This window comes from Macaca fascicularis, chromosome 10 (genome assembly GCF_037993035.2).
Source record: "Macaca fascicularis isolate 582-1 chromosome 10, T2T-MFA8v1.1".
In the NCBI taxonomy this organism is placed as follows: Eukaryota; Metazoa; Chordata; class Mammalia; order Primates; family Cercopithecidae; genus Macaca; species Macaca fascicularis.
The window spans coordinates 33,609,381-33,624,673 of record NC_088384.1 but is presented as its reverse complement, the minus strand read 5'-3'; the positions used below and the strand labels follow the sequence as shown (position 1 = coordinate 33,624,673).

At 46.6% G+C, this 15,293-nt stretch overlaps 1 protein-coding gene across 13 annotated transcripts in view; it reads right to left on the bottom strand.

Moving 5' to 3' along the window:
* CLTCL1 (clathrin heavy chain like 1) overlaps nt 1–15,293 on the bottom strand; it is a 112,316-nt gene that overhangs the window by 41,372 nt on the left and 55,651 nt on the right. For 10 of the 13 annotated variants that reach the window (XR_012419014.1, XR_012419015.1, XR_012419017.1 and 7 more), the window contains 11 exons: nt 13,869–14,066; nt 12,783–12,983; nt 12,536–12,688; nt 11,853–11,975; nt 9,194–9,331; nt 5,397–5,561; nt 4,634–4,814; nt 3,176–3,339; nt 1,938–2,063; nt 1,202–1,344; nt 628–862 (listed from right to left, as the gene is read on the bottom strand). Coding sequence is in view for 9 of the 13 variants with exons in the window: in XM_005567993.4 (XP_005568050.3) it covers nt 628–862; nt 1,202–1,344; nt 1,938–2,063; nt 3,176–3,339; nt 4,634–4,814; nt 5,397–5,561; nt 9,194–9,331; nt 11,853–11,975; nt 12,536–12,688; nt 12,783–12,983; nt 13,869–14,066 (1,827 nt within the window). In the remaining 4 variants the exon portion in view is untranslated. The remainder of the gene's footprint in view (nt 1–627; nt 863–1,201; nt 1,345–1,937; nt 2,064–3,175; nt 3,340–4,633; nt 4,815–5,396; nt 5,562–9,193; nt 9,332–11,852; nt 11,976–12,535; nt 12,689–12,782; nt 12,984–13,868; nt 14,067–15,293) is intronic. The other 3 variants (XM_074004477.1, XM_045364022.2, XM_045364026.2) reach the window with 1 other exon arrangement.

The following is a 15,293-nucleotide window of genomic DNA, read 5'->3' as shown; positions in this document are numbered from 1 at the left end:
TAGGTGCTCTGTTCATGTCTGGATTTTTAGATCAAATGGTTAGGTAGGAACAGTTCATACAATTCAACCTAAACATGTAATTATATGTGGATCCAAGCCTGGGCAGATGTAGGCAAAAGACCTGGGTAGATGTCTCAAGGAGGGGCCAGCAAGAGCTCACCGGTCAGGTGATGGGGAAAGGCTTGTGTAGAGGGTTATCCCAAAAAGGGGGCATGAAGTACAAGGGCAGTCAGGACATGAGGCACCCAGGGAACTGCAGGCCCCTCCAGGTGGGTTGGCAAGATGGGTGGTTGATCAAGTTGGGGAGTTGGGGGAAGGTGGCAGTCCACAGAGGAGCTCACAAGTCAGGCCAAGGAGTTCAATTCTGCCTTCAAATTACCAGGCAACAGTAAGGACCATAAGCAGAGGGATGATAAGTCAGGTTCATGGCCACTTGGTCTACAGGTACAATGCATACAAATCGCATGAGCAAGTTCCCAAAAGCTGCGAGAATCACAAGGAAATAATCTCATGACCTGCCATCTCCAGGTGCACAGAAAGCCCTGATCAGCTCCCCACGGGCACACCTTTGAAAGCTTTCCTGGGAGGCCAGGGTTGCATGGGCAGCTCAGCACATCTGCTACCCACCTGGATGAGCTCAAGGTCACACTGCCCCCGCTCATAGGCGACACAGGCCAGATGGGGGTCTCGCTTCTCACAGTAGCGGCCCACCACGCTGCTGTCATAGTAGGCATTCTCTCTCAGGAAACACTCGGGGCTGTTGTTGCTGTCAATGTAGATTTTAGCCAGTGCATTGTGAGTGGCAGGCTCCTTGCAGCCTTCCTGAATCCGGGACTCCAGCCAGGGAAGCAGCAGCTTGAGCCTTTGAAAGAAGGAAGGCACTGTGAAGTCTCAAGGCTACCACTGGAAATCTTGAGGACAATTCCAGGGCTCTGACAGATGTTTCCTGAAACAAAAAATCTCGGAGTACATTAACTTCAGGTTGCTCTAGGGACGAAGATGGACCTGATTTCCAAACTGATTTCTACTGTTAGGTTTTCCCCCAAGGTATTCACAGTACCAATAGCAAGTAACTCACTGCTACATCTAAGATGTGCACATGAATGATCAGCTACAGTGACAGTCCTGGAGAATTAGACAGAAACAACAACAGACACTAGAATCCAGGGGTAAGACAAAACACCAAGTAAGGACACCTTACCTATTTCTTTTTTCTACTTCAGCCACCAACTCGTCAGTAGAGAACTGTCCTCTCACTGCCATGATTAAGTGTTTAATCACTTCCTCAGAACAATCCACATCAAGCAGCCCTCCAACCACAGCTGGGGCCCGGCTAGGGTTGACCTACGGTAGCCAAGGTGAAGTAACTTCAGTGTTGCAGACACAAGTTATTGTTAGAAGCCTCCTACAACTTGGACAGTCTGGGCAAAACCCTGAAAGGGCTCCTGTTTAGCACTGCGCTGTGTCCCACCAAAATTCACTTGCTGATGTCCTAACCCCTAGTGGGACTCTATATGGAAAGAGGGTGTTTAAGGAGGTAATCAATGCCAATGGTGCGGCCCTAATGCAATGGGACTGATGTCCTTCTAAGAAGAGGAAGAGACACCAGGAATGTATATGCACAGAGGAAAGGCCCTGTGGGGGCACAGCCAGGAGGCCGTCTGCAAGCCTGGAAGACGGCCTTCACCAGAAACCAGCCCTGCCAGCACCTTGATAGTGGACTTCCAGCCTCCAAAACTGTGAGAAATAAATGTGTGTTGTTTCAGTCACCTGGACTGTGTTCTTCTACTCTGGCAGTCTGAGCACACTAACCCACCACCCTTCAAAATGATAGTCTCTGAAATGCCAGATGTTAGAGGCAGCCTCTGAGGTGAAGACTATTGTCACTGACTGGGGCCCAGAGGCAGCCGTGGGTCACTCCAGGGAGCCAGCAGTACCTTCTGCACGTAGATCTCAATGTACCTCTGCAGGTTGTTGTGGTATAAATACAGGACAAGGTCATGGACAAAGCCAAAACGATCGCACACGATGATGAGGGGAAGCTGGTCTGTGAGCTTGGCCTCCTGAGGATTAGAATGCACAGAACAAGTCAGGGAGTGGAGAAACCAGACAGCCAGACCTCGGACTCATTGCCCATATGGGACAGCACTGTCTCTGCAGCAGAGTGACATGTAGGAGACTCAGAATGAGACTGCTCTAGATAGGCTGTCGTTTTGTGGTATGGTGTTTGCTTTGGAAATAAGTGAAAGATAATAGTATTTGGTTAAAGACCGTTAAATGTGGCATTAACATTCCAAATCTGGACAAAAATATCTTTTAAGACAAGCAGCTTATTACGTGCAAACCCAACAGAAACCAGGCCATTCTCAAGAACAGCACACCTGCAGTAAAGGCTGCCTTTTCAGACATGCAGCCGCAGGCCATGGAAACACACCTGGGCACCATTCCCAGATGATGATGGCACTTGGGTAGGACAGCCACAGGTCACCACAATCATGCCTCCCCCTTGTGTGGTCCCATACCTAGATCACATTTCCTGGTTTCCCTTGAAGTTTTAAGTGTGGCCACATGACCTCATTCCCTCCAAGGGGACGTGAATCCAAGTCTCATCTGCCACTTGCAGGCCTCGCCCATAAAAACCACCCATGCTGGTTCCTCTGTGCTCTTCCCGTCTTCTAGCTGACTGGGAAGACGACATCCAGGTGAGGTGCTGAACACCGCAAAGCAGCCATGAGCCTGGTCCTTGAAGGACAGCGGGAAGGAAAGCCACCCCACTGACCTCCAGCCCACCCAGGACTGCCACATAAGGAAGCAGGCTTCCTGTTCTTTATGACACTAGTGCTGAGTGGTCTACTTGTTTCTGCAGCTTTGCCTGCTTAATTGACAATGGCACTAATGGGATGTTGATGAGTTACAATGCAGCAATAAACTAACTCCCTCCACTCACGTGCCAGATACTTAGAGCACAGCCTCAAGCTGCGTTCCACGTTCTTAAAACGATAGAAGGGTTCCTCTAGAACTTTAAGCCATAAGGCGGAGCTCTGTCCCTGGGACTAAGGGGTCCCTGGCGAGACAGATCCAGCTTCCTGCCTCCTGGGACGTCCTGCGGATGGTCTGCCCCACCTGCCATCAGCAATTCAGCTGTGGAACACAAGGAGGCAGTGCTGGAACACACCTTCAGGAAGTTCTTCACACGCTCTGGGTTGTAGCAGCTGCTCTCTCGGCATATCCTCTCCACCTCCTTGATCTGCCCTGTCTTATAGGCAGCCTGAATGTATTTCAGATGCACGTCTGGGTCTTGGCTGAAGTTCACGATTGAGCCCAGGAAGTAGAAGAGGCCTATGAAGAGAGACTGTTTCATTTTTGTCCTTGCAACACCCACCTGGTCTCCTCCGTAGCTGCTGTCCACCTTCCCTCGATGACCCTGTTCCACTCTCCAGGGACCCACCCTGCTCCACTCTCCAGTGGACCCACAGCCCACTCAGAACTCATAATCAATATGCCATCTGTCTGTTTTGGCAGCTCCCAAAAATAGCTAGTCAGATTTCCATCAAATTTGGCAGGCATACCTGGCATGTTTTGATGTAAAATACTAGATATTTGGTACTTGTGAAATTCCTTTTGGGGGCCCAGGTATACCTAGATAGTCGTCGTCAAGAGTAATTCCCACTGAGGTAATCTGAGAGGGCTGTGGGACTGATGCCAAGGGAGAGAGAAATAAGCCACGGCCTCCAGGAGGAGGCCTGCAACTCTGGACAGTAACGACAAGATAGGTACATCCGAGAAGGCCCCCGCCTGTCGAGGTCTTTCACTGTAACTGTGAGACTCTGATGCTAGGAAGGGAATGGGCAGCCCCTAGGCCGATGGTTCCCCACCAACCTACTCTACTGCTCTTTCCCAGCCCAGCTCCACTCAATCGTCCGCCATGGTCTTTCCTACAGTGTTGTATTCTGAAGAGAAGGCCAGATCCCTGAGGGCAGGGTCCTGTCCTACCCTCCACCGATGCCCCAACCTCACCGGACACATGGCAGTGGCTTGATGCCTAGATAAATGCTTAGTCTCTATCCTGGGTGGGCCAGACAGCCCCCACCTGTCCCTAACAAAGCTACTCCCACCCCCATTGCCCTAGAACACTCTTTTGGGGTGATGTCCAAAAAGGGGAAAGGAAGACAACCAAGTTGCCTCGCCAGCCCCTGCTATCAACTGGGTTAGCAGATACTACAAAGCAATGCACCCTCTATCGTGGGCTCTCACTTAGGAGAGGCCCACAGAGCCTCCCTCCTGGGGCTGTGAAGACCAGACATCAGGCCCTTTCATGGTACCCACGACACAGGCTTTTAGATGAATTCTTGCCAGACTGTGCTGCACAGACACACCGGGCTCCATAAGTTTCTCCACTCCATCACAAACCAACCTGATTTCTTCCTTTGGAAATACCAAAAAGGACACTGAAGCTGAGGGTGCACATGAGATGGCAGTCGCATTCTGCCACTGACTGAGCACCCAAGGCAGCGAGTGCTGCATCCTGCCTGGCTTTGCAGGAAGGTCGTTTTAAGTCGGGCAGGTGGACCGCAACACCTGAGAAAGGAGGTGTAGTCACGTGGTGGGGTCGGCGAAAGGCTGCACGGTTTACCTTCATAACTCTTGAAGGATTCAAAGAGTTCCACCAGGGCCTGCGTGCCCAGCTGCTCATGGTACTTAGAGGCCACCTGCACACACAGCTGAAGGTTCTGTCTGATGTTAGCAGACAGCATGGCACGCAGACACTCCACAGAATCCTCCACCGACAAGGAGCCGAAGAAATTGACAAGCCACTGGGAACAAGGAAGAGTCTGTCCACAACAATGCACCACTACAAAGATTGCTAACACTTGGAAAATAACTAGGTCGTTCTCCTGTTCCCCTGAGTGTCAAAAATAGAGAATTTCCACATAAAGGGATTGAAAAGCAACTATCCATCATGGGAAAAAGTAGGAGCAAGGAGTAAAGCTGGGAAAAGACACTGATCTAAACAGTTCACCTGCAATATTCCACAGACGATGCTAAAACTTATTCCATAAGTTGGAACACAATAGCTAGTTCAGCTTTGCTAATGGTTTCAGACAGCCCTGTTAGGTTGTCAGTGTTAAAAGGTGACCAGTATTCCTGCTATTAGACTAAGTCAAAGGTGGACATCAGAAAGAAAGGTACTACAGGGCCCAGACATGCTGCTGAGCAGATAAACATTGTGCGTGTGCTGAACCAGAAGTGCTTTTGGTAGTAAAGTATGGTAGGTTAGGGCAGTGACAGGCTCAGGCCATGGTTCCACAATCATCAACAGGTGAACATTGGGGAGCATGTGACATTAATGGCATAGACAACAGCCATAATAGGAGTGCCCCAGTGGCACATAATACCTCGGGATTGAGGAGGTGAGTGTGGACCACAGCCCTCTTGATGTCATAGAGGTCGGTGTAGTGCTCCAGTGCTTGCTGCAGGAGGCCTGCCTTTTCACAGAGCTGGGCGATGTGGGCCCGGTCGTAATGAGTAAACATCTTATTTCCAAGGATGGCATCTGCAACCTATGAAACAGGGAGTTTGGTGGGAAAGCCTGATCAATGGCAATAACTTTTTAAGACCAGCTGCTCAGCCTTGCCCCAGGGTAGGGTAAAGCCTGGCAACCCGAACTCACAGGCCCCTGTCCACACCCACAACTCTGTGGTGGCAGCAGTGCTTGTGGGTCCCAAGATCCCCAGCTGTCCTTCAAGTCATCTTAGGCCCTTTGCACAAGGCTCCATCCTCCCATATTGTAGAGCTGGGCCCACCCCATGTGGCCACAGAGTTGGGCATGTGAGAAACGCTGAGGCTCCATAAAGCCCTATTACTGGGATGAGTCTAAGTCGCTGTTGCAGCTTTTAAGCAATCACATTCTTGTTTTTTCTTTCTTTTTTTTTTTTTTTTTTTTGAACTCTGGACCTCAAACGATCTGTCCACCTTGGCCTCCTAAAGTGCTGAGATTATAGCCGTGAGCCACCGCGCCCAGCCAGCAATCACATTCTTATAGGGTTTCTATGGCAAGATCAACGTGAGGGCTCAAGTCTACCGATTCTCCTTGAATGAGCTCAAGCCTTAGACTAGCAATGGCCAGAAGGAGACCTGAACATAACAAATCCGATTTGTGCTTACTATACTGCTCTACTAGGCTCAATACAGACTTACGAATTGGGGATTGCATTTAAAAAACAATGAACACTTCTGAAAACAATTTTTATGAGGCATAAAAAATATACATATATATATATATATATATATATATTTGAGACAGGGTCTCACTCTGTTGCCCAGGCTGAATGGAGTGCAGTGGTGCAATCTCGGCTCACTGCAGCCTTGACCTCCCAGGCTCAAGCAATCCTCCCACTTCGGCCTCCCAAGCAGCTGGGATTACAGACGCATGCCGCCACAGCTGGCTACTTGGGTTTCTTTTCTTTTTTTTTTTTTTTTTGAGATGGAGTCTCACTCTGTTGCCAGGCTGGAGTGCAGTGGCACGATCCCACCCAGCTCACTGCAACCTCTACCTCCTGGGTTCACCCCATTCTCCTGCCTCAGCCTCCCAAGTAGCTGGGACTGCAGGCACGCGCCATCATGCCCAGCTAATTTTTGTATTTTTAGTAAAGACAGGGTTTCACCATGCTGGCCAGGCTGGCCTCGATCTCTTGACCACGTGATCCTCCCACCTTGGCCTCCCAAAGTGCTTGGATTACAGGTGTGAGCCACCATGCCTGGTCCACCCGACTAATTTTTTTTTTTTTTTTTTTTTTTTTTGAGGCGGAGTCTTCACTCTGTCACCCGGGCTGGAGTGCAGTGGCACCATCTCGGCTCACTGCAAGCTCCGCCTCCCGGGTTCGCGCCATTCTCCTGCCTCAGCCTCCCGAGTAGCTGGGACTACAGGCGCCCGCCACCGCGCCCGGCTAATTTTTTTTTTTTTTGTATTTTTTTTTTTAGTAGAGACGGGTTTCACCGTGTTAGCCAGGATGGTCTCGATCTCCTGACCTCGTGATCCGCCCGCCTCGGCCTCCCAAAGTGCAGGGATTACAGGCGTGAGCCACCGCGCCCGGCCCACCCGACTAATTTTTATATTTTTTTGTAGAGATGGGGTTTGGCCATCTTGTCCATGCTGGTCTCAAACTCCTGGGCTCTGTTCACCTTGGCCTTCAAAAATGCTGGGGTTACAGCGCAAGCCACTGCACCCAGCCACTAAATATTCTCTTTAAGTAAGTAATTTTTGGACTAAGACTGGATAGGTCAACACAGTAGCCTTGCAGCATGGCTGAATGAGTGCTCGCTCAGTATCTAATGCTGGTCTTGACTAGCTACGCTCCTGGGTGCCTTCCCTGCCACCCAGCACACTCTTTCTTATTCCTTCAAGGATCTGCATCACCAACCAGGTATGGCCAAACTGAGTGACCACAGCCCCTGTCACACACCAGACGACTTCAGAGTGATGCACACTTCTGGTTCCCCATAGAGTTGATGATCCAAACCAAGTACTAAGAGTAGGGCTTTAGAACACCTAGCACTTACCTGAGTCTCCTATCCTTTGTTTCCTTCAGGTTTATCTTTACTTCTTGTTTTTAAACATTTTCTCATCATAGCAACAGTGTATTTTAGAGAACTTAGAAACCATCATGCAGTCCCACTGCCCAGAGAAGACTGCCAGCATCCTGGGGCACTAAGCCAGAGCCTGCTGGCACCTCACCCAACTACTTGCTTGTCCTGCACCCCTTAAGGTCTGGGCATTCCTTTGGGTGTCTGCCAAGTTTCTGAGTGGCGCTTGGTGTGTTTCAAATCTCATTCACCAAAAACTATTACATACACTCACAAAGTCATGAGAGTCCAATAGACCCCAAGCAGCAAATTAACAGCACTTTAATTTCCTATAGTTGGAATATGACCCACTTCTTAGCAGCTAACCTGTGGATTTGAATAAATTGAGGTAACAGAACAATATACTTAATATGTTGTTTTATAATTATAAAAACAATAAGTGATTATTAAAGAAAAAACAAAAAAGAAGAGAGAAGTAAAGAACAAAGTGAACTTGTACAATCTTATCCACTTAGTACCATGAACAGCTTGATACAAACTCCTCTAAATCCCTTTCTTGTATATATATCTAAATTTAACCCAAAATAGCACAGACATGTGATTTGATTATACCTTCCTCCCACAAGTTTCAGGCCAACAAATGATGCCTCACCACAATACCACTGCACACCCATTAAGATGATTACTATTATTATTTTAGACAGGGAAAATGTGTTGGCAAGGATATACAGAAGTTGGAACTGCTGAGCATTGCTGGGAAGAATATAAAATGGTGCAGCCTCCTGGAATACAGTATGGTGGTTCATCAAAAAGGTAAGCATAGAATACAATATGATCCAGCAAATCCACTTCTAGGTATATGCCCAAAAGAATTAAAGCAGGGTCTCAAAGAAATCTTTGTACACCCATGTGAACAGCAGCATTATTCACAATAGCCTAAAGGTAGAAGCAACCCAAATGTTCATCAATGGATGAATGGATAAACACAAGTCATATATACACATGGTGGACAATTACTCAGTTTTTAAAATGGAGGTGTTTCTAACATATGCTACAACGTGGATGAACCTTGAAAATAATATGTTAAGTGAAAAAAGCCAGGTAAAAGGACAAATATTTTGTGGTTCCATGTATATGAAATATCTTGAAAAGGCAAATTAATAGAGACAGATTAGAATGGTAGTTGTCAGGGGCTGGGAAATGAGGAGTCACTGCTTAACAGTTACATAGTTACTCTGGGATAATAAAAAGTTCTGGAACCATATAGTGGTAATGGTTGCACAGTATTGTGAATGTTCTTAATGCCACTGTATCAGACACTTAAAAGTTGTTAAAATGGTAAATTTGGTTATGTATATTTTACCACAATGAAAAAAAGAAGAAAGAAAGAAACGATGCCCCAATTATAACTGTTTCCATGAAAGTCCTGTACCATGATTTCTGGAAAATCCTTTTAAGGGGAGTCATGGAGAATGTTCACTGAGAAGTACAAGATAAACATCTGGCACAAGCCCAGTCCAGTCCAAAGCCACTGCGCTCAAGTCTGCAAACCCACAGAGGGGTGCCACAGGTGCTCTGCCTCTCGGTGTTAGCCTACAATGTCACTGACCTGGGGTGCATGAACAAGGTTCATCTCCAACAGCCATGTCTGGAGGAGTCCCTCAGCTGGGCGATTATTCTTCAAGGCATCCAATAAGAAGGAAGTACACTGCTGAATTAAACTGTTTTCCATGAAAATGTCCACAATCTGAAACATATCCAAGCCACATTTTCACTCAGTGTGTTTTCATTCACAGTGTTTCATTTTCGTATTGAAATAGTTCCTGAAATATTATCTCATTATCTCATTTAGAAATTCAACAATTAGTTCCTTCCTTTGTTTTTTGTTTTGTTTTGTTTTTGAGATGGAGTCTCACTCTGTCACCCAGGTTGGAGTGCAAAGGCACAATCTCAGCTCACTCCAACCTCCGTCCTCCACCTCCTGGGTTCAAGCGATTCTCCTGCCTCAGCTTCCCAAGTGGTTGAGATTACAGGCACCTGTCACTACACCCAGCTAATTTTTGTATTTTTAGTAGAGACAGGGTTTCACCGTGTTGGTCAGGCTGGTGTCGAACTCCTGACAGGTGATCCGCCCGCCTTGGCCTCCCAAAGTGCTGGGACTACAGGCGTGAGCCACTGCTCCTGGCCCCTTTGCATTTTCTTATGTCATCACAATTCACATAGAGCCAGGTGTGGTGGCGTGTGCCTAGAGTCCCAGCTACTCAGGAGGCTGAGGTGGATGCATGTATTCCTTGAGCCCAGGAGTTAAGACTATTCTGGGTAACACAGAGACCTCATCTCAACAACAACAACACGATTCACGTAATTTATGGCCATTAATTTATTGATAATCTTGTGAAATCATATCACCTACATCACACCTATCAGTGAGGTATTTTACCGAAGTATATGAAAGGGAGTGACTTTTATAACATATGAACCCCCAGAATCCTCTCAAGTGATCCAAGCAGTAATCATACATTACTTAATCACATCCTAGAGGCAGCTGTGATGCTTAGCTTTAGGTGTCAGTTTGACTGGATTAAGGAACACATAGAGAGCAGGTAAAGCATTCCTTCTGGGTGTGTTTGTGAGGGCGTTCCCAGAGAAGACTGGCATGTGAGTTGGGGGACCAAGTAGGAATGATCCACTCTCAATGTCAGGGAGCACCATCCAATCAGCTGGGGGCACAAAAAAGGAAAGAATAGATTTCTTCTCTCTTTCTCCTGGAGCTGGGACTTTCTCCTCCTCCTACCTCTGGACATCAGAACTCCAGGCTTCCCAGCCTTTGGACTCCAGGACTTACCCCAAAGGCCCCCCAGGGTTCTCAGGCCATTGGCCTCAGACTGAGAGTTACGCCATCGGCTTCCCTGGTTCTGAGACTTTCAAACTTAGATTGAGCCACGCTACCGGAATCCAACGTCTCCTCTAGCTTGCAGACAGTCTATCACAGGACTTCTCAGCCTCCATAATCATGAGCCAATTCTCCCTCATATATCTGAGATGGGGTCTCACTCTATTGCCTAGGCTAAAGCAGTGACAAGGTCACCACTCACTGCAGCCTCAACCTTCAAGGCTCAAGCGATCCTCCCATCTCGGCCTCCTGAGTAGCTGGGACCACAGGTGTGCACCACCACGCCTGGCTAAGTTTTAAAAATTTTTTGGTAGAGATGGGGTCTCATTATGTTGCCCAGGCTCCCTCTCATATAGCTAGAGCTACGCTACTGATTCTGTCTCTGCAGAATCTTGACTAACAAAGCAGCTGATACTTGATATTTAACCCATATATATCATTATATTATTGGGGCACAACTGGGAAAATGCAAACATTTACTTAGACAATTATTAAAGTTAAATTGATGTTAATTTAAATAATTAATATGCCTCACTAAGATGTGAAATATAGGAATAAATTTAGTAATTGTTTTTGAAGGACAGCTTTACAGGAAAATAAAAAAGAACTTAGTAATTGTAGAACTTCTCATAAAGTATGAGAAGTTTATATTTTAAACAACTTTAAAATATGAACTAGAAACAAGATGTGAACTGGAAATTTCTTTCCTATTGAAAGCTAAGTAAATTTGTCTCAAATCTCTTATTCATGTTCTCCAAAATATCTGCAAATTCCCAGACATATAAACACATATAACTGCACTTATTATTTCTAAACAGTTGTTGGCCCTGATGCCTTGCTTCAAGCTTTGTTACACATCTATATATCATCAGAGCTCCTTGTACCAATTGACTGAAAGTGACTTGTCATGTGTTTACATCTAAATTCTAAGTAGGTTACACTAAAAAACAGGCTGATGCTCACGTAGATCCAGGTCAGTCAGACACCCACAGGATGAACATTTCGGGGATGCAACAGCACTAGCTCCTGGTGCTCAGGCCAATGGTCAGGGAGAGACAATGATGTGGTAACTGGGGTGGGGAGAGGGATGGAGGGCTGGATCCTAAATGACATCCTCACACCCTACACCATCACCACCCAAAGACACAAACCCACGCAAACATTCTCTAAAGTACTTCAAAACAAAAGAAGCAATGAGTACTCACATAGTAAAGACTAGAAGACAAACTCCCCAAGTACACTAGATTTTTTAAAACTGGAAGATTAATAGCAGATGAAGAAAAGCATTGAGACAAGTTAACAGGAAATGAATAAAGGAATCTTCTAGATGGCTCTAAAAAGCCACAAAAAGTTGTCCAAAACTGCCTATGCTCACCTGGTTAATGTCAGCCAGTGGCTCCTCGTCCTGCACTAGCATTTGAGAAAACTGCAGGCCCTGTTCTGGACTGATCTTCATTACATCCCTCAGCAGAAAGATCCAGTCTGGGGTGTACCCAACCTAGAAGCAAGGGAGCACCAATCAGGAAAATCAATGAAAAACCCTGGGCATTAGAAAAGGAAGTTATCCATCCTTTGTTTTAAACTCATGTTAACAAAGAAATGAGCAGCAACATTATCATTTGTAGGTACCACCTTCTGCCAAACACAATATCCAATTAAATAAATTGATTTCATGTCCATGGAAGGCACAATTAACTATACAAACAGCCCAGACCACAAATAAGTTCCCTGATCTGTGTGCAAACACAGCCTGCCAGTGAGCACACAGGGACAAGATCTGGAAGTCTGCCAAAATATCAAATTAACATACAGAAGGAAGAGAGGGAGAGAAAAAACAAGATAAAGCTCCCAAATAAAAAGAAGATGGAAGGACTGGAAAACTAAGGAAAATAAAAAACTGAAGAAAATGCAATATGATCAATATCAATAAAGATCCTAATAGCAACACTGCCAACTCTCACACCAGAGGACTTATAAAGAAGGGTATTTTATAAACTTTAAATCAGCAACCACTCAACCACATGTTGAGTGGGATGCAGATGGTTCAACACACGTTACCTTTTTGGCATAGAGCACAATTTTCTGGAATTGGCCTGTTTCTGCAAAACACTGGATCACTTTGCTTGGCACGTTTGCCCGAAGGTACATACTCAGAGCGAGCATGGGGTCAGTGGTTTTGACCAAGTCTCCGAGCTCCTCTGAGCACTCCAGCTGTGGTACGCCAAGGGACAAGGCAAAGTTAGGAGGTGGGCAGGGAGCCTGGACCAAGCTGTGCGGGGGGCTACCATCTCACAAGTGTTTCTACCTTATCTTCTTTCAGCCACTTCTCTAGGAGTTGCTTACGCCCCTGCTGAAGAACCAGATGGCAAAGTTCTAGGGATTCAAGTTTATTGAGCTGACCCTGGTCGAGCAGGATTCCAAAGTACTGCAGCAATGGAGAAGCCTGGCCAGGCTGAGCGGGTATACTCTGGAATTTCTGGACCGTCTCTCTGGTACGCAGGATTCCCTAGTAATAAATGGAAAAATAGGTCATTGTGTTGTAATCACGGGGGATCCCTTCACTCAACTTGCTTCTATGTAAAAACAAAAATCTGCCAGTGGAAATTCCACACTGCTCTGTCATGGACAAAATGTCCTCTACTAAGGCAACTGCTTCTATCTTCAATAAGAACCATAAATATGGGGGATCTAGGTCCTCCAGGTGGCTTCACACTTAGGGCCTTACTTCTCCCCCAGCATGCTGCAGTGAGAATTCAGCCTCTCAATCAGTCTTGTAGTAGTGAAGTTCTGCTATCATTATATTCTAATTCAAAATACTCACATTCACAGATGAAGGCTAGAAATGGTTTGTTCATAACCACCCCTTGAAAGACAAGAAAAATTCTTTCAAGGACCAGCAACTTGAAAGTCTTTATCTACTCAGGAGCAGATCCAGTCTCTGAACAATTTATCCAAATGAAATAAACTAAAGAAAAAGCCTTATGCAGAAATGCTATATTCTGAAAGAGTGGAGGAAGTCCAGAGCAGGACTATTGCTAAATAAAACAGGGATCAACTACTTGGTGTATTGTACAGTTGCATATTTGACAACCAGGCAGCAAGAGTAGAAAATTCTGAGTTGCAAAAATGTGAAACTGTACCCAAGCCATTGGATGAGAGGTATGTATGCACACAAAGTGGGAGACAGGAAGAAGTGCTGATGCAGCAAGAGTGTGCTTTTTGTTTACTTCCCTTACTGTTAAGCCATTGGTGCAAAAATTTTAAACTAAAAACTCCTAACATAACACGAATAGACTGCAATACCAGTAGTGAAATGCTTTTATGACTTATTTTCCTCTCAAGGTTGGTTCTTAACACTCAGAACACTTGAACAGTATTCAAGGTTTATCACCTTTGGTGCAGATGCTGCAACTTTGGCGGCTTCAGCATAGCTGCCCTGTGCAAAGAGGGTACTGAATTTTCTCGCAAACAACTTCTCTGCCCCAGCCAGGTTACTACGAATGGCCAAACGCAGACCAAGGTCTGGATTCTGAAGCACGTTGGTTGCATAATTCACAATATTATCTTCCTCAACACAAACTGACAGCACCTGTAAGGACCCGACAAGTGAGAGCGGCCCGGCCTAGAAGAGTGCTCTACCATCCCTCAGCCATGTTCCCCTCTACCATCCCTCGGCCATGTTCCCTCTACCATCCCTCGGCCATGTTCCCTCTACCATCCCTCTGTCATGTTCCCCTCTACCATCCCTCGGCCATGTTCCTTCTACCATCCCTCTGTCATGTCCCCTCTACCATCCCTCTGTCATGTTCCCTCTACCATCCCTCTGTCATGTTCCCTCCACCATCCCTCTGTCATGTTCCCTCCACTATCCCTCTGTCCTGTCCCCTCTACCATCCCTCTGTCATGTTCCCTCCACCATCCCTCTGTCATGTTCCCTCTACCATCCCTCTGTCATGTTCCCTCCACCATCCCTCTGCCATGTCCCCTCTACCATCCCTCTGTCATGTCCCCTCTACCATCCCTCTGTCATGTCCCCTCTACCATCCCTCTGTCATGTCCCCTCTACCATCCCTCTGTCATGTTCCCTCTACCATCCCTCTGTCATGTTCCCTCCACCATCCCTCTGTCATGTTCCCTCCACCATCCCTCTGTCATGTCCCCTCTACCATCCCTCTGCCATGTTCCCTCTACCATCCCTCGGCCATGTTCCCCTGTACCATCCCTCGGCCATGTTCCCTCCCGATGCTGGAGGGTAGCCACATTCTCAGGCGACTGTTGAGCACACCTGTGATGGTGGCCCTCATAGTGAAAGGATGCAAAGCAGCCGAAAGCCGAATGGTAACAAAACAGAACAGCACAGGAGTCTATGTAATTGTTAAAGTCACACAGATAAGCACCCCAGTGATGCGTTCTGCACTATAGCAAAATGGCCTATGTGGAAGGAACTGACAATTTTTCTTCTTAAAGTTTTTATTTTTAAAGCACAGAGTTTCTTTTCTCTCTTTTTTAAAAAATATTTTTCTGTAGTCCCAGCTATTTGGGAGGCTGAGGCAGGAGAATAGCGTGAATTCGGGAGGCGGAGCTTGCAGTGAGCCAAGATCACTCCACTGCACTCCAGCCTGGGCGACAGAGCGAGACCCTATCTCTACAAATATATATATTTGAGATAGGGTCTCGCTCTGTCGCCCAGGCTGGATTCAAACTCCTAGCCTCAAGCAATCCTCCTGCCTCAGCCTCCCAATGTGCTGGGATTATAGGCATCAGCCACTATTCCTGATTTTTTTTTTTCCCCCTGAGACAGGCTCTCACTCTGTCA